A 21,260-nucleotide genomic window follows, 5' to 3' on the forward strand; every position below is an offset into this window, starting at 1 on the left:
AGAATACATTCACATACACGATTACCGCCTTTTACAGTAAAGCGTCTGTCTATCGAGGCTTGCTTCATGTAGTGAAGGAGCCGGAAATTGACATCCGAAGCCTCGCCGGCTGCTTGTACCACGTGACTGCTTCGGGAAGTGCTTCAGATTTTACCGTGAGGTTTGACAGCAATATAAAACTCTCTTGTTCCATTTAATAAAAAAAATGTTAAATGCAGAGTTGTAAGTTTGGATCATGATATACTTTGTATACTATTTTGGAGTCTGCTGTGTAAAATGTTGGCCTTTAATTCCACTCCTCTGAATTGTGCCGGTTTCTGGCTTAGCGTACTGGGCTCTGAGCCCATCGGTTGGTGCACCCAACTCTTAACCCGGGGGACAGCGGTGGCGTGCGTTCAAGCCTTGGAAACGACTGTGCCGGATGACTGCTGTTGTGCTTCCTTATCGAGAGCTGTATTTTTCACAGTTTCTTATTTGATTCAAAGGCTCCGTGTTTATTGTGGTCAATGAATTATGGTACAATAACAACACCTCACTGGGATAGGAAAAAAATAGGAGGACCCGGGTTCAATCCCCGGCCCCGCCTGTGTGGAGTTTGCATGTTCTCCCCGTGCCTGCGTGGGTTTTCTCCAGGCGCTCCGGTTTCCTCGCACATCCCAAAAACATGCGTGGTAGGTTGATTGAAGACTCTAAATTGCCCGCAGGTGTGAATGAGAGTGCGAATGGTTGTTTGTTTATATGTGCCCTACGATTGGCCGGCGACCAGTTCCTGCCCGAAGATAGCTGGGATAGGCTCCGGCAGAGATTTGTTTTACTGTGTCCTTTTTAAACAAGCTAGAAAAATGTATAACCATACTGTGCTTGTTTGAAATAATATTTTAACATAAACATAAATAAAATACAGCACCCCCTCCCCCCCTTGCCTCAAAATTGGATTGTTTTACTATCTCTCTCTAAGCGTGCCGTCTGCACAGTGCAATACACTGCCTTCCAGTGATATACGGCGGCTGAAATAAGTATTTAACACGTCACCATTTTTCTCAAATATATTTCCAAAGGTGGCCATGAAAATTTCACCAGATGTTGGGAACAACCCAAGTAATGCATACATACAAAGAAAGTGGAATAAATAAGATCAACAATTAAGTTGTGTATACGAATGTGAAATGACACAGGGGAAAAAGTATTGAACACGCCAACTGATATTTATTTAATACTTTATACAAAAGCCTTCGTTTGCAGTGACAGCTACCAGACTCCTCCTGTATGGAGAAACTAGTCGCATACAATGCTCTGGTGTGATTTTGGCCCATTCCTTCACACAAGCAGTATTCAAATCTTAAAGGTTCCGTGGGCTTCTTTTATGGACCTTGAGTTTCAGTTATTTCCATAGATTTTCGATTGGATTCAATTCAGGTGATTGGCTGGGCCATTCTAGCAGCTTTATTTTTTTTTCTTTGAAACCAATTGAGAGTTTCCTTGGCAATATGTTTTGGGTCATTATCCTGCTGAAATGTCCACCATAGTTAAATTTTCATCATCCTCATTGATGGCAGCAGATTTTTGTCAAGAATGTCTTGGTACATTTGCCCGTTCATCCTTCCTTCAATAATGTGAAGTTTACCAGTTCCATTTACTGTGAAGCACCCCCATACCATCATGTTCCCACCTCCGAACTTGACTGTTGGTATGGTGTTTTTAGGGTGATGTGCACTGCCATTTCTCTGCCAAACGTGGTGTGCATTATGGCATTCAAACAGTTCAATTTTGCTCTCATCAGACCAGACTATATTCTCCCAGTATTTAACTGGCTTGTCCAAATGTTGTTCAGCAAACTTTAAACAGGCTTTGACATGCTTTTTGTTTTCCAGTAATGGAGTCTTGCATGATTTGTAGTGTGACACTGTTTGTTTTATAAATGCAATCATTCCTCTTTTACTGTAAGTAAACATTTGTTTTTATAACCCTGTCATATTTGACGGCTTAGTCGCAGTCTTGTTATGCTCTCTTTCTTAAATGTGGAAATGAAATTGCCTGAAAACATACAAAACAGTGAAATTTATCTTGCATGCTAAGCACTCCTACACCTCTAATCGCCCCTGGTTGAACCTTATGTTATCGGGAATGTGATGATTTGTATGAGTGTGGAAAAATGGTGATAAAGCTTTGTTTTGTGTGACTGTTGTGGTGTTCTTCCTGTGTATGAAACCCAAGCACCTTGTTTCGCGCCACTGGCAACGCATGCACAAGGAGGAAGCGAGTCAGGTCACGTGACGCCGCGTCGCCCAGCGCCTTTCCCGCCACGGCGAAGCCCCACCTCTTCCGCCCTAAAACCGGGGGACGCGATTGGTCGACGACAATGTCACACTCGCGCCACTTCTCAGTGCCGAGCTCGAGAGGACAACCAGCGATTTTCAACACTGTGGTGTAGAAAAGGAGTCAACGGCGAATTGAGTTGGAAAGTTCAGAAACGTCCACCTCCGGGATCGTTGAACTAAGTCCTCTCCTCGGTAGACATGGCGCGCAAGGATTACGCGGCGGAGAAAGGTAGGAGTCTCTCTGCAAGCGGCGGGGCTGCAACAGGTTGGCCTAAGTTCTGAAAACTCAATATTAACACTCCAAGACAAAATGGAGTTCCCGCAAACATTACGATGGAAACTAGTGTTTGGTATAGTAGCTAACTGTAGTCGGTCCTCTGGCGTACTGCGTACGCGTACATTTGTTTTGGTTTTTTTAAAAAAAAAAGAGTTTATTGGAAAATGGATACGTGGTCAAAATAGAAACGAATGTGCCTTTTGGAAGTTGTCCAAACATTAAGCGAGCACAGTAAATGAAGTAGTGGGGGTTGTGACTGCTCTGTGACCCGGATGAGGCCACACGAACAAAGGGAGCAAGCACGTTTCAGTCACTTGCTATAAACTACGACTCGGACCGTTTAACTTGCCTTAATTCTACCTTTCTACAATTTCGCCACACGCGAGATTTCAAATATACGTTCGCCGTTATCTTTTTTTTTTTGGTTTTTTTTTGTTAGCAAGTTTCCTGTAGCAAATGCTTGCCTTTCATTTACGCACAGCAACTGTTGAATTAGCATTTCATTCGATTTTACTACTGTTTAACTCATCGAGATGAAAGGCGAAAGACTCAATTTGAATAACGTTTTCTGGTCAATAGTATAAAATTCAGTACCCCGAAACACCCTAATTACAATTTGGAAATATTTTAAATGTAACGTAGAAAGTCGTTTAGCTAGGGTTTTGACTTCACTGGTATACGCACGCTGTAATAAATGTGATTGGAGCGTTGGCGAGCTCTTATTTGAAGACAAAAAACTTGGTGGCTGTTTTGCCTTGGAAACAGCAACAGCAGCACTATTTTTCCGAGCGGAGCAACCGCGTATGGATATCGGCGGTGAAGAGCCACCCCAAGCCATGTGCTGCTTTGTTTACAAAAACATCCAGCTCAGAAACGCCAAACCTACGCTGCGCGAGTCCAACTATGTCGTCAAAGTGAGCGTCTCCTTTCCATTACCGGCCCCGTGCTCGTTTAAGGTCTCTTGTGACGCTGGACTGAAGGTTTGTTTGTACTTGCAGCGCTTTGAAGAAGTGCAGGCTGTGTTTTTGCCCCCCCCCCCCCCCCCCCCCCCAAAAAAAAACATGGACCCCGAAGTGAGTGCGCGTGTGTTGTGTATTGTCATCGTCATCCTGAAACAGATTCTCAGCCTAATGACTGTTATTTAACCTCGAAACGTGCGAGAAAAGAAGACACGGTGACTGTGAATCGTCTTTTCTGCCGTCGGAGGTAGTTTTGAGAAGCACAAAATGCGATAGTGACTCATCGAGAAGACAGGATGCCATGTTACTCAACAAAAAAAGGGGGGGGGTTCCTTGTTGTTGCAGAACAACAAATTAGCTCCCAACGTGGATGCCCGCTCCTCCTCCTCCTCAACATCTTTAAGAACAATGTTTCATTTCGTCTCTGTGTGTGACTTCCAAATGTGGCCTGTTTTGGTGTGTAATGAGAACAAAATGTTCTTTCACAGATAAATGCAAGAGATTCCTGCAGGAGTTTTACTCTGAGGATGACAATGGGAAGAAGGTGTTCAAATATGGCGTGCAACTTGTGAGTACATTTAGTAATATATATTAATAGTTAATGGCATTGCATTGAAAAGTTCTGATGGGACAATAAAAAAAATTGGGGGGTGAGTAGAACATCTCTTTCTTTTAATACAAAAATGGTGTGCTGATAACATGTGGAGGATCCAACTGTTCGCTAGGTTCTTTTAACAGACTTGAATTTTCATGTTTTTTTTTCAAAGGATGAAAGAGATTTAGTGATTTCCACATAAATTAATAAATTAAAAAAGTTCTCATTGTATAATATCAGCTTATAATTTGAAGAATAATACTGTTTGGTCTGGTGGTTTGAAAAACAATTATTTTAAAAAAATGCTTCTGACACTGTGTTTATGAATCTTTGTCTTCAATTATTTGTGCACCTCCAGGTGGCGCTGGCTCAAAGAGAACAAGTGTCTCTTTTTGTGGACCTGGACGACGTGGCCGAGGAGGACCCCGAGCTGGTGGAGAGTGTCTGTGAGAACGCCAAGCGCTACACGGGCCTCTTTGCTGACGCCGTGCACGAGCTGCTGCCAGAGTACAAAGAACGAGACGTGAGCGGAACCAGCCGAGCAAGTTTGGCTCAAGTGTCATCAAAAGCTGCATACTTATAAAATTGTCTTCTCCAGATTGTGGCCAAGGATTCTCTGGATGTGTACATTGAGCACCGGCTAATGATGGAACAGAGATCGCGCGACCCCGCGGACACACGTGATGCGCGAAACCAGTACCCAGCGGAGCTCATGAGGAGATTGTATGTTTCAGTTAATCCGGTGGAACGTCTAAAGTATAATATGATGACAATTAATGTGCGGGTTAGAGAGTCAAAAAAGCCAATGCCAGATGAGAATAGCGGTTTGCCTCACTAGCTTCAGCTATTACGATAACTGCTTGTCTTAAGATTCATACCAGCAGTATCTCAGGACTGTCGGCAAGGAACGAAAGCTGCGCAAAGTGAAGCTCCATCTCCGTTGCCAAAATGTAAAGTCTAATCATGACTATGCGATAAGGATACTTTATTCATCATCACTACATGTGCCAACATCCCAACACTTTGGCAGTACAGACATGCTATGCCACAGGTGTGTGGAAATATTTAGCCGAAAATGAGACCAGAAGCTTGGTCACTTTCAAAATATGCAAGTGTGTCCTTGTGTACGGTAAAAGTACAAATGAAATGGAAACAGAGAAATCATTTTTGGAGCCTGACTATGATGTCCCGCCTTAACAACATGCTAAACTATCTGGTTTGTCGAAGAGAAACATGCACATGACTCTCACCAAAACATCTTTAACTCCTGTTGTATACCATTAGTACAATTTACAAATGGCAAATTATGTATTCATTAACTATGCTGCAGTGGGATTATTAATGCCGGTGTTTCTTATTATTAAGACATTGTTTTATTAGTGTCTCCCTACCGTCACTCATACCCACAAAAGCCAGAGCGAAACCAAGACGCTTCATCCTCACGACCTACCAAGTGTTTGTGACTTGTAAAGGCTATTTTTCTCCCAGATATCTTATTGTTTCCAAATGTAAATTTAAAGGGTGTTTGAATTTGAAAATAATATATATATATAATGTTTTTGTTTTTAGTTAAAGTAAATGATTGTGTTCCATTAACAATGGTTCTCTCCACAGCGAGCTCTACTTCAAGCCCCCGAGCACAGCAAAGCCCAAAGTGGTGCGCGACGTGCGGGCCGACAGCATCGGGCACCTGGTGACTGTCCGGGGCATCGTGACCCGCGCTACTGAGGTCAAGCCCATGATGGCGGTGGCCACGTACACGTGTGACCAGTGCGGCGCCGAGACATATCAACCGGTAAGATCCGCCCCTCGCAAATCTTTGAGTCTGGGCTACGGCGCCTCTCCTCATCGTCTTGTTTTCCTCCAGATCCAGTCGTCATCCTTCATGCCCCTCGTCATGTGTCCCAGCCAAGAGTGCGTCACCAACAAATCCGGAGGTCGTCTCTACCTGCAGACGAGAGGCTCCAAGTTTGTTAAATTCCAGGAGCTTCGGATTCAGGAGCACGTAAGATCATCTAAGACAGTCTTAAATGTGACATCCATGTTGTCTCGCCAATTATTTCCACTTTCTGCCTACAGAGTGACCAGGTGCCTGTTGGTAACATCCCGAGAAGTATGTGTGTGTACGCGCGTGGTGAAAACACACGGCTCGCCCAACCAGGCGACCACGTGGCCATCACAGGAATCTTCCTGCCACTTCTGCGCACTGGCTTCAGACAGGCTACACAGGTACAGTGGACACACCTTACCAAGATTAATTTATCTCTTTGGACAGTTTTGACCGAAAGGGTAATATTTTCCTCAAAGGTTATATTTAATCCCTGTCAAATTAAAATGTTGTCTTTAGGGTCTTCTGTCCGAGACTTTCATGGAAGCTCACGCCATCACGCTCATGACTAAGGCCGACGATGATGAGCTAGGAAACGAGGAGCTGACTGAAGAAGAGCTGCGCAGCATCAACGGTAGCAACCGTCGCGTCCAGACTGTGATGCCACGCTTTGCTTGAATGGCAACAGAACGACACGTCTTTTGTTTATCTTCGTTTGTAGAGGAAGGTTTCTATGAGAAACTGTCTGGATCGATCGCCCCTGAGATTTACGGCCACGAAGATGTGAAGAAGGCTCTGCTCCTGCTGTTGGTCGGAGGTGTGCAGCAAACTCCTAAAGGCATGAAGATCAGAGGTGATTGCTCACTCAGCTTCAGGCAGTGTTTATGCTCACATGGGAAGGTTTTCTATTGTTAAGTGTTATGCTAAATAATCACTGCATAAGTACAGGAAGTCCTCGAGTTACGACGCACTCGACCTGCGACGTTTAGAATTGTGTTTATGCTTAGCTAGTGCATAGTGTGTGTCTGTGTTTGTGCGGCGGGAGTATCTTTGCCTTTCTCGCCCTCCTTTTTTCACACTCTCTGCAGTCATGGTAAGTACAGCATCTTATTTTTTTTATGTTAATGTTTTTGTTTCTTTATACAAAGTGTTATTAACCTTTGCTGCTACGGTCACCTGACCGTGGTCGGGAGACGCAGGGGTTTAGCTCCCTTCGCACGGAGCACCGATTTGCTGCTTTAATGGCTTTATTAACTACTCTGCACTTTCAGCGTCAACGGGTCCTCCGCTGATCGCTACTCTTCCCCGGTCGCCGTCACTACACTTGCTACTGTACACACTCGCACCGGCGCACACTCCTTCCTCCTTCGCAGTCCCGTCTCACCCACACATCGACGCAGACACCCACACACACACACACTGAGCTTGCCGTCACAATCACGTGGGGCAATACCCGTAGCAGAAGTATTTCGACTTTTAACGGTGAAATCCGACTTGCGCGGGAAATCGTGTTACGTCGCCAGCGCGGGATTGGAACTCGTTCGTAGATCGTGGACTTCCTGTACGGTGCATTTGTATTCAATTTAAGTTGATTACATTAACATTTAATCTTTAATAACTGGTTGTTTTGTCTGTGTAGTGCATTTAAATTGAATCATTATTTAAGTTTAAATTTTTCTGTTTAAGTGCAGTGTTCATGTTAAAACTGCATGTTGCAGTGACAATTTTTTTGGGGAAGGGAGTAAAGAGGAAACTTTTTTTTTGTGTGTGTTTGTTTTGTTTTTGGGCCAGTCTCCTTTTTAGAGCTTCAGTGTTTTATCATATATTTAATCCAAGCAAAGGATTGCCATTTCCCCCCAACTTTTTAAAAACATTTAGCATCATCTGGTTATCCCCAAATTTCATTGTATAATGTCATATCCTGACACTTGTTGTGCAATGTCCACTCAGGTAACATCAACATCTGCTTAATGGGTGATCCTGGAGTAGCCAAGTCCCAGCTCTTGTCCTACATCGACCGCCTGGCTCCTCGGAGTGAGTATACAACCCAATTGAAGTCGTTTGTGTCTCGGCATTGCATATCTATATTAAGGCTGAACGATTTGCAGGAATAAAATGATTTGCAGTATTCTTTTTAACTTTCTTTTTTGTTCTCAACAGTGCAATGTGAACAAAGATGAAATGAAAACTTTAACAGTAGTAGCACAACGCACTCAAGTGCAAAATGAGTCAGTCAGTTTTGTGTAGTTCTCAGTGAGAACTACACAAAACATGACAATCTTTCTGTATGCCTAGACCACACATCAGTTGTTGTTATAAAACCCTTGCTGTCTTGAATTATTGTTCATAATGAGTAATACCTTCAAAAGGAGATTGGTCAGTGATCCCCGTCTCCTGGTACTTTGCGTACTTGGCAGGTGAAGCACTCTTCACTGGTGTTTTAGCAATGCAACTGTCGTACATGGGATTGTGTTTTTTTTATTTTTTATTTTTTATTTTTTATTTTTTTTTAAATATATATATATATAAAGTGTTAATAAAGGTTCGTGACGTAGCAGAAGGAGCACGGTAGGTTCTGCGCAATACCTGATGTTGCACAGCATCTTGATACAAACCCTTTCTGCAGTCTGCCCCTGTTGAGCTTGACGCCATTGTGCGACTGGGTATAGTGCTGTGTTGAATTCTCGTCATACCGGCTCCCCCCACCTTTGCAAGTGACCTATAAAATTGCAGCCTTAGTAATTACTAAATCGCGGTTTGTCACATTGCAAATGCAATTGATTGTAGCTTTGTTCTATATTAAACCTTTCTGCCTCTCATTGTCTTCTTCAGGCCAGTACACGACAGGCCGAGGCTCATCAGGTGTGGGCTTGACAGCAGCTGTCATGCGAGACCCCCTAACTGGTGAGATGACCCTGGAGGGTGGCGCCCTCGTCCTGGCTGACCTGGGCGTTTGTTGCATTGACGAGTTTGACAAGATGGCTGACGCCGACCGCACGGCCATCCATGAGGTGATGGAGCAACAGACCATCTCCATTGCCAAGGTAAACTTTTCTTACTTTATGATTTTACTTTTTTTTTTTTTTCATATTTTTGGGAAGTCTTAACACCTGAGCGACAAAACAGGCTGGCATCATGACCTCCCTGAACGCCCGCTGCTCCATCCTGGCCGCCGCCAACCCGGCGTACGGCCGCTACAACCCCAAGAAGAGCATCGAGCAGAACATCCAGCTGCCAGCCGCGCTGCTCTCGCGTTTCGACCTGCTCTGGCTCATCCAGGACAAGCCGGACGCCGACGCCGACCTGCGCCTGGCCCAGCACATCACCTACGTCCACCAGCACTGTCGCCAGCCCCCCACGCACTACACCCCCATCGACATGAAGCTCATGAGGTGTGTGTAGGCACCTGTATCTGTGTGAAGGTGGGGCTGTACATCGTGCTGTCCAACAAAAAGCACATCTCCCTTAAACTCACTGAAGTCAGTTTTTTTTTTTCCACTTCTTATCTTCCTGTCTGAATAACAAATCAAAGCATTTCTTCTGTTTTTATTTTTTTAAATCTAAAAACCAGTCATTTTTTTATACTCTGAAAATGACTGCATGGTGCAATCATTTTTGGGGCTTGGAAAAGTGCCACAATTCCGTCACAATTTTCTTTTAAGTCTCAATTTTTAGTTTTTAATCAGTGCCACGAGTATCTCCCATTTTTGGGGAAGTTGGAAAACCAATTTTAATTTTATTTTTGTAAATCCCCACCCATCTCTTTTTCCCTGTATCTGAAAAGTTGCAGAAATGTTCTTTTAGGTTGGCATGTAAGGTGTGCGCATGTGGGGCTGTCGTACGTTTCTGGAGATAAGACATCTGTCTAATCTGTGTCTTTACCCAATGTTCAAATCCCCCAGACGTTACATTGGCGCGTGCAAGAAGAAGCAGCCAGTTGTGCCAGAGGCGCTCGCAGACTACATTACCGCCGCCTACGTGGAGATGAGGAAAGAGGCGCGGGTCAGCAAGGACACCACCTTCACTTCGGCCCGCACCCTCCTCTCCATCCTCCGCCTCTCCACTGCACTGGTGAGAACTGTTAGTGTAATATTATGTAAAGGAGGTCCTATGCTTTATTTTGTCTTCTCTCCCTTTCCTTGATTTATGATAGTCCCAATATACATTGAGGCTATGAACACGTAGTTGGTACTGAACTTGTTTTTAATTTGTTTCAATTATGCCTCGAGGTGTTTCATATAAATATTTGCTGTATTTATAACTTTACTACTGCATTAGCATAATTTGATTTTGACTTGCATACAAATTTGGCTTAGCGTGTCACCACCACAAGGAACAAAACTCGGTTGTATTCAGAGGACCCCTTGTATCTGTAGTTTTTGCGTCTCTAAATAGATTTACAATGTGTTTAAAGCATGTCAGAGGCGTACAAATAATATATATATTTTTTTTATGCTTTCCTGAATTTTCGTCTATAGCGGGTGGGTCTGGAACGTACCCCCTGTGATGAACGGAGGTTCCACTGTATGATTACGGAACTGCAACTTGACAGTTCATCAGTTGTTTAGTGTGAGCTAAAGTGCTTACAGTGCAGGTAGTGATTAAAAAGCCAATCTACTGCACCGTGAGCACTTCCTTCCCACGCTGGACAAACAAAAAAAGGAAACAGGAGAAATGTTATACAAATCCAAGTCATAATTCCTTAAGTTGTTTCCACTTATGGTTTGCCTCTGGCTGCGAAAAGTGCTGTTTGTGCAGGTAGTGTCATTCACCTACTGCAAAACCAGCACTTCCTGCAGACGGGCGGCAGTGTGTCCACCAGGTGCCCAACTTACCACATAACCCAAGACGAACTTCGGCGGTGGTTCGAGCACGTTCAGCTTTGCTGGGTGGGCAGTCAGCCCGTGTGCCAGCTGTGCAAACCCATGCAAAACTGAGCGTGCTCGGAAATGACATCATAACGGCGTTCTGTTGTGTCCGCTCGGACCTGCAGAGAGACTAGCTGGTGTTGAGAGGCGGAGACTTGGGCAATTGCCGGCCGTCCCAGAGGGCATTGCACTTGTCTCGGTCTGACAGTGCCGGCGCAGCGCTGCCGACGTCATCGAGACGTTGAATCTCCAGTCCCAAAAAACGACAGTGTCTGCTTTTTATTTTTTATTATTTTATTTTTTTTGCTCCGATTTTCAAAACAGTTGGAAATGTCAAGTTCATTTGTTCCCGTCTCAAACTGTCACCGTCATAAATCATTTTACTGCACAAGTACAGGCAATGGTATAAGTAACACGTCCACTGTCATTTATATTTAGGCAGAAGTTAATCATTCTATTATGCGTCTGTCTCATTTTTACACCTTTCCACAAGTATAAAATTAAATCAACCAACATCAGACATTCTGTATAACCAGAGGTGGTTAGAGTAGCCAAAGATTGTACTCAAGCAATGTTACTTTAGAATAATGTTACTCGAGTAAAAGGTGTTAAGTGAGAACTCAGTGAAAGTACTCGTGTGAGGTGACTGGTGACAACTTTTTTGTTGTTGTTCTTTAACAAATCAGTGTGTGAATGTCAAACAGACAAAATGATAAAATGGCATGCATGCAAATCAGTTGCCTTTCGGCGAAATTCGCAAACTCGAAATTTACAAAAATCGTGTGGCTCCGGTGAGTTTTTCCACTGACGTCATAGGCTGTTTTGCACTCTTTGAATGCTGGCAACTAGATCCGTTCTACACGTCCACCATCCACACACAGATGTAATTGTGACTATTACTCCGCAGCGGACTAAAACACGGCCTTAGGTTCCGCCTGTGCGCTCGAAGTCACAGGGGTTGACGAGACCAGAAAAAAAGCTTACACTGCTTCTGCTGTTAAGTCGCAGTACTTCTACAATGATCTAAATGTTGTTCACTACTTTTATTGATCAATTATTGGTTATTTATTAACTATTTCGTGCACGAGACTTCGTATCGGGCGCTGTTTGCGTCATCCAATTGTAGCGCTGGTGACGTTTAAGTCTAGTTCACCAATCAAACGACACAAGAAAGTCACATGACCTCGCACGTCTTCCATTAGGCTTCCTGGGGCATAGGTATTAAAGGCCTCTTTATACTCGCGCGGCCGCGTCCAAACGCCGCAGAGATCATCTCATGGTTGGTCTGTTTTAGTCACATGCTGTGATGACGTACTCAGCGTGCCCCTTGGTTCTACAACCCCAATTCCAATGAAGTTGGGACGTTGTGTTAAACATAAATAAAAACAGAATGAAATGATTTGCAAATCATGTTCAGCCTATATTTAATTGAATACACTACAAAGACGAGATTTCATGTTCAAACTGATAAACTTTATTGTTTTTAGCAAATAATCATTAGCTTTGAATTTTACGACTGCAACATGTTCCAAAAAAGCTGCGACAGGGTCATGTTTACCACTGTTACATCACCTTTTCTTTTAACAACATTCAATCAACGTTTAGGAACCGAGGACCGTAATTGTTGAAGCTTTGTAGGTGGAATTCTTTAACCATTCTTGCTTGATGTACAGCTTCAGCGGTTCAACAGTCCGGGGTCTCCGTTGTGGTATTTTACGCTTCATAATGCGCCACACATTTTCAATGGGAGACAGCCTGCAGTCCAGTCAAGTACCCGCACTCTTTTACTACGAAGCCACGCTGTTGTAACACGTGCAGAATGTGGTTTGGGGGCGTCCATGAAAAAGACGTTGCTTGGATGGCAGCATATGTTTCTCCAAAACCTGTATGTACCTTTCAGCATTAATGGTGGCTTCACAGATGAGTAAGTTACCCATGCCATTGGCACTAACACAGCCCCATACCATCACAGATGCTGGCTTTTTCACTTTGCGTCCATAACAATCCAGATGGTTCTTTTCCTCTTTTGCCCGGAGGACACGACGTCCATAATTTCCAAAAACAATTTGAAATGTGGACTCGTCAGACCACAAAACACTTTTCCACTTTGCATCAGTCCATCTTAAATGAGCTCGGGCCCAGAGAAGCCAGCGGTGTTTCTGGGTGTTGTTGATAAATGGGTTTTTGCTTTGCATAGTAGAGTTTCAAGTTGCACTTACGGATGTAGCGCCAAACTGTATTTACTGACATTTGGTTTTCTGAAGTGTTCCTGAGCCCATGTGGTGATATCCTTAACACATTGATGTCGGTTTTTGATGCAGTGCCCCCTGATGGATCGAAGGTCACGGGCTTTCAATGTTGGTTTTCGGCCTTGCCGCTTACATGCGGTGATTTCTCCAGATTCTCAGAACCTTTTGATGATATTCTGGACCGTAGATGATGAAATCCCTCAATTCCTTGCAACTGCACATTGAGGAACATTGTCCTTAAACTGTTCGACTATTTTCTCACACACTTGTTCACAAAGAGGTGAACCTCGCCCCATCTTTGCTTGTGAATGACTGAGCAATTCAGGGAAGCTCCTTTAAAACCCATCATGGCACCCACCTGTTCCCAATTAGCCTGTTCACCAGTGGGATGTTCCAAACAGGTTTTTGATGAGCATTCCTCAACTTTCGTAGTCTCTTTTGCCACCTGTCCCAGCTTTTTTCCGAACGTGTTGCAGCCATAAAATTCTAAGTTCGTTATTTGGTAAAAACAAAGTTGATCAGTTTGAACATTAAATATTGTGACTTTGTAGTGTAGTCAATTAAATATAGGTTGAACATGATTTGCAAATCATTGTCTTCTGTTTTTATTTATTTAACACAACGTCCCAACTTCATTGGAATTGGTGTTGTACATACCGCCGCCGCCTTCTCGATCGATTTTGCAGTATCATTAAACGTATCATCTGGTCATCTAGGTCCATTTGTTCTGTCGCGGTTGCCATTGTTGCTGCTTTGTTCCTCGTTACTCAAAGGAAAGTAAAAATTAATTAGGAAACCTGGCTACAATTATCTAATTAGCTTACTGATGTTGATGTTAAATGTATTAAGCGACGACGCGATGTTGGGGATTACGTCATAACAGAATGAACTAACTTCAAATTCAGAAATATTGTACTTATTTTCCTGGGGGATGCCTTTTGGGATTATCTTTTGAAGTTGGTAATAGTGAAAAATGACGTGAAACACACAATGATTTTAGTCAACTCTTTTCCAGAATTGTTGTTAAATATCGCCTATATAAAATCTGGTCCAAAAATGCCTTCAAATTAGAGTTTAAAAAAATATATATAAACTTCATTATTCTCAACCATGCCCTCTGCTACTCTGGGAACCCCTCCTCCGATTTGCTGACAAGTTTCAGTTAAAAATAGCTATCATTATGGGGGATTTTAGAGCCGTATGAAGTGCTCATTCCATTTTTATTTATTTTATTCCTTGAAGATGGCAGCCACTTGTCACGTTGCTAATAGGAATGTCAACTTATTATTCATCAATATTGTCACTACAACAAAGAATTCAATCTTCAAAGTGACTCGGGCAAATTCAGCCATGGAAATGGTTTTAGTGTCGCCTGTTTTGTGTACACCTGTAAAATAGGCTCGCCAGGCAGATGTTTTGTTTGAGGTGGAGTTCTTGTAGGCTGAAATGTGGACATTTTGAGATACAGATTATTTTTCATAATGTAAGGTAAACATAGATTGAATGTGAGGCCAGGGGTGTCGTAACTGCTGGGGCGGTTGTCACTTTGAAAATGTTCCACGTGACTTCCAGGCTCTGATTGGTCGAACAGAATCATGTGACGAATAACGAATTAAAATGGGTCGCGCGGGCAATACTAAATAACTAGGTAAAATTACAAGTTGTGAGTGAAATGTAGCTCATGTATTGGTAAAAAAAATATTTCAGTGTCACAAAAAGTAGAAACCACATGTTGAGTTTGTCCTACGATGGCAACTGTAATGAAATCTACTTGGGTCATGTGAACTGATGATGTCACAGTTTCCTGACCATTTTGCAGGCTTCGAATTGTTAGGAGTTAAGGGTCCACTGTGTTTATTTGGAATAAAATCCAATTTCATTTTTTTTTTTTTTTCTCTCTCTCTTTTCTTTCCCCTAACATCTTCTCCCCTGCTCAGGCCCGCCTCCGCTTAATGGAGAGCGTGGAGAAGGAGGACGTCAACGAGGCCATGAGGCTGATGGAGATGTCCAAGGATTCGCTGCAAACCGACAAGTCCAGCAACGCAAGGTTTGACACCAGCGCCTGCCCAACTTTTAACGAATGCCGATGCCCCGGTGCCCGCGGGTCCGCTGACCTACAAAAAGAAGAAAACCTCTTTTACGACTTTCTCTCATACCAGTTAGAGAAGCTGCATGTCCCGGGGAAAACTGTAAAGTTGTTTTATGGAGGGAGCAGCATGTTCATGTGTAGAGTTTAAATTAAATGGCTCAACCTCTACTTTGTGCTTGAGAGTGAAACTAGCATGCCGTCCAGAGAAGTGTCTTTGTTGCTCTGGTCTTTTAGGGCTTTGAATTTCTTAAGAATTAAAAAAAATAAGAATTATTATTTTTAATCACCTCAGACAAGCAGCACTGATCTACTTAGCCAGGAGATGGATTTCAATTGCAAAAAGTTAGAGAACATCAAATTAAATTCACGCAAGTTATTGTGCATTTTCGGTTTATCCAGAAATTTTTACCCAAAACTTTTTTTTTTTTTTTTTTTTTTTTTTGGAGTAGTCTCAGAATCATCTTTATTTGCCAAGTATGTCCAAAACACACAAGGAATTTGTCTCCGGTAGTTGGAGCCGCTCAAGTACGACAACAGTCAGTCAATTTACAGAACACTTTGGAGACATAAAGACATTGACAAAAACCAATTGTGCAAAAAGATGCAGAGTCCTCTAGCACTTAGAGCAGTTCGAATGACTAATATTGCAATAGCCCGGTGCAATGACCATCGTGCAAAGGGCGCTGAGACTTCAAGGAGTGTATGCGGTTTAAAGTGACGAGTAGTGCGATCATCTGGGACAATGTTGGTTGTGCAAATGTCGCCCTTTAAACAGTCTGTTTAGGTCCCAACGGCTTTTCCTCCGATTTTTTTCCGCAGGGCTCAGCGCCCTGCCGACGTCATCTTCTCCCTGGTGCGTGAGCTGGCCACGGAGGGCGTGGCGGGGCGCGGCGCCGGCGGGGTGGTGCGCGTGTCGGAGGCCGAGCAGCGGTGCTTCTCGCGGGGCTTCACCCCCGCCATGTTCCAGGAGGCCCTGGAGGAGTACGAGGAGCTCAATGTGTGGCAGATCAACCAGGCTCGCACCCGCATTACGTTCGTCTGAGAGGAGGAGTGGAGGACTTCATTGACTTGCACAGATACTTAATTTCTTTTCCTTCAACAGTCTCCATTAAACGCTGAGCCTTCAGTGTTCCCTTTTTCAGAATTCCACTGAGAAATATGTCAGAAATGACCAGTTGGATCCACATTCCAACACTTCACTGAACATTTCTGTATATTGTTGTAACATTGTAATGCAATGTTAACTTTGCGTCTTGTGTTGTGACACATAGCTATAATAAATTTATTTGCTCGTTGTTACACTTTGTGTGCAAATAATGGGGAAAACGGCTCGGATGGCTGTTGCGTTCATGAGTTATTACTGTTGCAGCTACCAGTTCCAATACATTGAGACCCCTCAATGTATTGGAACTGGCTTCAAATACCCCTGCAGCACTTTTTCTTCAATAACATGCAAAAGACTGATGTTATTTTATTTTATTTTTTTAACTCACACATGTAAGTTCTCCAAACTCCTGACATGTTAAATGTAGAAGATGAAAACGTCTCAGTGGGCTTTTAGGATTAGGATCATTTTATTTGATTTTGCTTGCAGACAGCAATGTGCTAGTTATATGATTGTCATGATAGAATTTTGTGGGGGAAGGGGGATGTTATGAAGTTACATAGGTACTGTACTTGACGAATACTTTAAAGTGGACCCCCCCCCCCCCCCCCCCCACACACACACACACACACACACAGCTATAAGAGACCGTACGACTTCTCCCGGCCAATCCATTGTCCGTACTGCTTATCCTCACTAGGGTCGCAGGCGTGCTGGAGCCAATCCCAGCTATCTTTGGGCGAGAGGTGGGGGTACACCTTGGGCTGGTTGCCAGCCAATTACATATAAGCCAACAAACATTCATTTGCACTCACATTCACATCTATGGGCAATTTAGAGTCTTCAATTAACCGGCCGTGCATGTTTTGGGGATCCGGGAGGAAGTCTGAGTACCCGGAGAAAACCAACGCAGGCACGGGGACGACATGCTAACTCCGCACAGACGAGGCCGGATTTGAACCCGGGTCCTCAAAACTGTGAGTCAAGACGTGCTAACTCCACGCTCATCATGCTGCCATCAATCAAAGGTCAGATAAATGAATGTATGGCACCATAATTAAAAAATATTAAATACTGTGTTGCACTTTAATGTATTTGTGAAACAGTGAAAAACTTTGTAATATTTTGAATTCCCAATGAAGAGTGTCACTTACTGACAGTCAAGAAACATGCATGGCCAAATTGAGCTATTGAGCTCTAGAGTGGAATAACAAATTGTTTTGTCGTTTTTAACTTAAGTCCAACAGAAATGGTATAAATGCTGGTCTAAGTCAATGTTTATTTCTAATTTTGGCATACAGGGGGGTCCTTTATTGCACTCGGCACATTTCCTGATTCAACTGTGCAAGACTGAGCCAAACTCCCCGTTTCTAAGATGGCCCTAACCATGGTGCCAGGCTTTACCTCCTGCAACAACCAACCAGAAAGTCACATTCAGAGATTGATAGAAGACCAAGTACTTTTTTTTGCTTGGGTGCCAGTGCATCTGCGTGTTAGTACAAATCAATCTTATTGATAGTTATTCATTCATCTTTCACGAGGGATTGATAGATTTGACGGACGTCGACTGAATAGTATGGCACTAAACCTTTTTTTTTTTTTTTTTTTTTTTATAAATCCCAGTTTGTTTGATTTCTTTCCGGCAGCCAAGAGTCGATATATACTACGGTCCAACCTCTGAAACCGAAGGTGATGACAGCACCTTCGCTGTGCATCATCAAAATCCAAATCATATCTTATATTTGGCAAAATGCCAATGTCTGAGGGAAACCCCAATTTTTGTCAAATTAAGTATTCAGAATACATAATCATTGTCATATGATTCGCCAAGATACAGACATATGTTTAGTAAAGCACGTTGTGCAACTTCTTCTATAAATCAATTGGCTTTGCTTTGCTCCACTATGTCCAAACATATTTCACATCTATCAATATCTAATGAAAGATGAGAAGTAACATTCATGAGCTCAGTAAGACAGGCAGGTGTTGCCACATGACCAAGAACTAATAAGCACCTTTTTTTGGCGCCGACTCGTCGTCTATAATATTAAAGTAGCATGAGGTCGTCGTCTTTGGTTTTTAGAATGTTTTTTTTCTTTTGAGTCGGCAGCATTTTCCTCCCCAGTTGCACTTTTCCCAGCAGGGGTCTCAGCTTTAATGGCCTCCTTTCCATCCCGGTCCTCTTTTTACTGGTTGCTTTTTGTTTTTAATTGTCGCCAAAGGCTCCTCGCATAAAAAGTGTATGAACAAAAAGAGGGGTGGGCTTCGGGATTTGCTCCACCAAACGAAGGAGGCATCTTCTGTGAAAGGTTTAGGGGGACCCTGCCTCACTATTTAACCTGCCTGGGACCGTAAGAGCTGTGAGGACAGCTTCCTGACACCGGTGAGTGCTTCTAAACCTTTGGTGTACATGATTTAGTTTGTCATTGAACAACATGCGCATTATCATGCTTGTACAAACTCAATCATCTGTTCAATTAATGCATAAACAACGGAGCATTGAAAAGGTCGTTTTATGCGCTTCAAGTGATACGATATATCTTTTTTTTTGGAACATTTTGTTTCTTAACATACATTATTTTGTCTTTTTTTTTTTTTTTTTACATTATCTATTCAAAGAAAATAGTTCATTAAGCCATATATTTTTTTTTAAAAGATAAGGTGGGTGTATATTAACCTACATATATTATTTTTAAGCCAATAGAATGTTGCTGTTCATTTACCGATATGATTTAAAAAATACGGATACAATTTTTAAGTATAAAGTTGATGTTTGTTATCCTCCATTATTGTTATTATTATTTTTTTTAAGAAAAGAAGATGTTCTTTATCTGTACATTTATTTATTTTTTTGTAATTTGTATGTATTTTTATATTGGGATAGGCTCCGGCACACCCGTGACCCGAGTGATGATAAGCGGTGGAGAAAATGGATGGATGGATAAATTTTGTTTTTTAACCACTTAAACTTGTTTTCAGGGGTCCAGATGATTTCCTCGTTTTGTTTATTGGGGGTACTCAGTTGTCTAACATGGCTTCCTGGTACGTTATGATCGTTTCATTTGCATTAAAGTGTTACAATTATTTAAAAAATTAAAATAATAATAATGTAATGTGTAAAATATTTTGTGCCCTCTTGCAGGCCTGCTGGAGGCCAAATCCTTGTTGAGTGCCATCCAGCAGGAAGGTACAACATCATCACTGGGTCACAACCAAAGCAGTCTTCTTCCTCCTCATCATCTTCTTCCTCGCGCTCTGAACAGGGATGGTTCCTGTCGGCGACATCAGTATCGATCCGGAGAGGGCCAACGACTTCCTGAGCCATTCCAGGCCCAAGAGGAACGTGGACCCCAAATGGTACCGAGGCAACCCGGACTTCCAGGCCTACTACCGCTACTACAGCAGCATCGGACACACCGAGGGGGTAACGCATACACACACACACACAATCAATGCTAATAGGGGGGTTTACATGGAGCCTTGTTTTCCGAAGTATTAGAATCGGTTTTGATGCCCGAACCGAATTAAAATGCCGAAACCGAAATAAAAAGGTTGATTGGAGACTCTAAATTGCCCTTAGGTGTGAATGTGAGTGTGAATAATTGTTTCTATGTGCCCTGCGATTGGCTGGCGACCGGTTCGAGGTGTACCCCGCCTCTCGCCCGAAGATAGCTGGGATAGGCTCCAGCACGCCCGCGAGCCTAGTGAGGAGTACCGGAACGGAAGATGAACGAATGAATGAATAAATATTTCTGTTTTTTTTTCTTTCTGATAATGTGAGTTGCAGTGGCACTCCATTATGACTGAAAACAAAGAAAAAGAAGAAGAGAAGAGCAATTACCCTGGTGATATCATTTGTACTGAGTCATGTAACGGACTTTTGACTACTATTGACAAATAAGTGATAAAACTAAAGACAGCAATAAAATGCAGACTGACTTCGCATTGTGTGTCCCTCAGCTGTATGAAATCGACAAGCTGAGGATGTTGTACCAGCAGATGAGGCAGTTGGAGCACATGTACGGCCCCAACGCCTCGTACTTCCAGAACAAGCTGGGGGTCCCTCAGGTCACGTGTGACCCGACCACAGACAAGAAGTGCAAGGTGGTGGTCCTTCCTCCTCCGCCCATGAAAGGCGTCCCCAAGGCCACCGAGCCGCCCGTCACCGCGCCTCCTCCCCTTCTTCGCGCCCCCGCCATCTCCCAGGCAGACGTGCTCTACCTGTGCAACAGTAAGGACCCCCTGTGCAAACCCCACATCGTCTACCTCCCCGCCGGCGCCGTGCCCGTCCTCTGCGACCCCCGGTACCACCCCCACTGCACGCCTCAGAAGGTGCCGCCCGCCCCGGCCTCGCCGCCCCGGCCGCCGCCTCCGATAAAGTTTGCGCCGCCGCCCGTCCTGGTCAAAAAATCTCCACCGCCGCCCCCCATCCGCACATTCAAGGGCATGGAGTACGACTGCGACCCGTACTGGGACCCCGACTGCCTCGTCGACCACCCGCCCAAACCCCTCAAGGGGGAAGTTATGGGACCTCCGCCACCCCCACCCGAAGAAGAGAAGGAGCAACCTGTACAAGAGCCTGCACCACCTCCTCCACCCATCCAGAAGAAGGGCCTCCCCTTCCCCTTCCCCTACTACCACCCCCCCATGCCCTACGACCCCCGCGATGAGCTGTACGACCCGGCCCGCTTCCAGTATCCTCAACCAGAAGCACCTGCAGACGAGCCCGAAGACGAAACCCAATAGGGGGGGTCCACATTTGAAACTAAACTAGCCTTTAGGGCAGTGATTCCCAATTGCATTATGACAGGTGTTACACTTTATTGATCCCAAAATGATAATTTATTTACAACGAACAATGTATCTTTGTTCATCTATCTATGCCACTGATGTATAGTGACAATCAGAGCTATTAAATGCTCCTATACCGGCTGGCAGAAGGTTCAATAAACCTGTTGCAATTCATACAACA

General features: G+C 43.7%; 2 protein-coding genes across 2 annotated transcripts; both read left to right on the forward strand.

Moving 5' to 3' along the window:
• The first annotated feature begins 2,347 nt into the window (after positions 1-2,347).
• Positions 2,348-16,482, forward strand: mcm7 (minichromosome maintenance complex component 7). The gene is made up of 15 exons (XM_061685325.1): positions 2,348-2,547; positions 4,043-4,122; positions 4,508-4,672; positions 4,748-4,872; positions 5,764-5,944; positions 6,017-6,154; positions 6,229-6,378; positions 6,497-6,611; positions 6,699-6,830; positions 7,928-8,011; positions 8,810-9,021; positions 9,104-9,369; positions 9,880-10,048; positions 15,032-15,141; positions 16,003-16,482. Exons 1-15 carry the CDS (start codon positions 2,517-2,519, stop codon positions 16,223-16,225), a joined length of 2,181 nt encoding a protein of 726 aa, XP_061541309.1. The 5' UTR covers positions 2,348-2,516; the 3' UTR covers positions 16,226-16,482.
• A 1,181-nt stretch (positions 16,483-17,663) lies between these two features.
• Positions 17,664-21,034, forward strand: and3 (actinodin3). The gene is made up of 4 exons (XM_061686570.1): positions 17,664-17,715; positions 19,431-19,457; positions 19,552-19,712; positions 20,249-21,034. Exons 1-4 carry the CDS (start codon positions 17,664-17,666, stop codon positions 21,032-21,034), a joined length of 1,026 nt encoding a protein of 341 aa, XP_061542554.1.
• The last annotated feature ends 226 nt before the right edge of the window (positions 21,035-21,260 follow it).

Source organism: Phycodurus eques, chromosome 9 (assembly GCF_024500275.1).
Source record: "Phycodurus eques isolate BA_2022a chromosome 9, UOR_Pequ_1.1, whole genome shotgun sequence".
Taxonomy (NCBI): domain Eukaryota; kingdom Metazoa; phylum Chordata; class Actinopteri; order Syngnathiformes; family Syngnathidae; genus Phycodurus; species Phycodurus eques.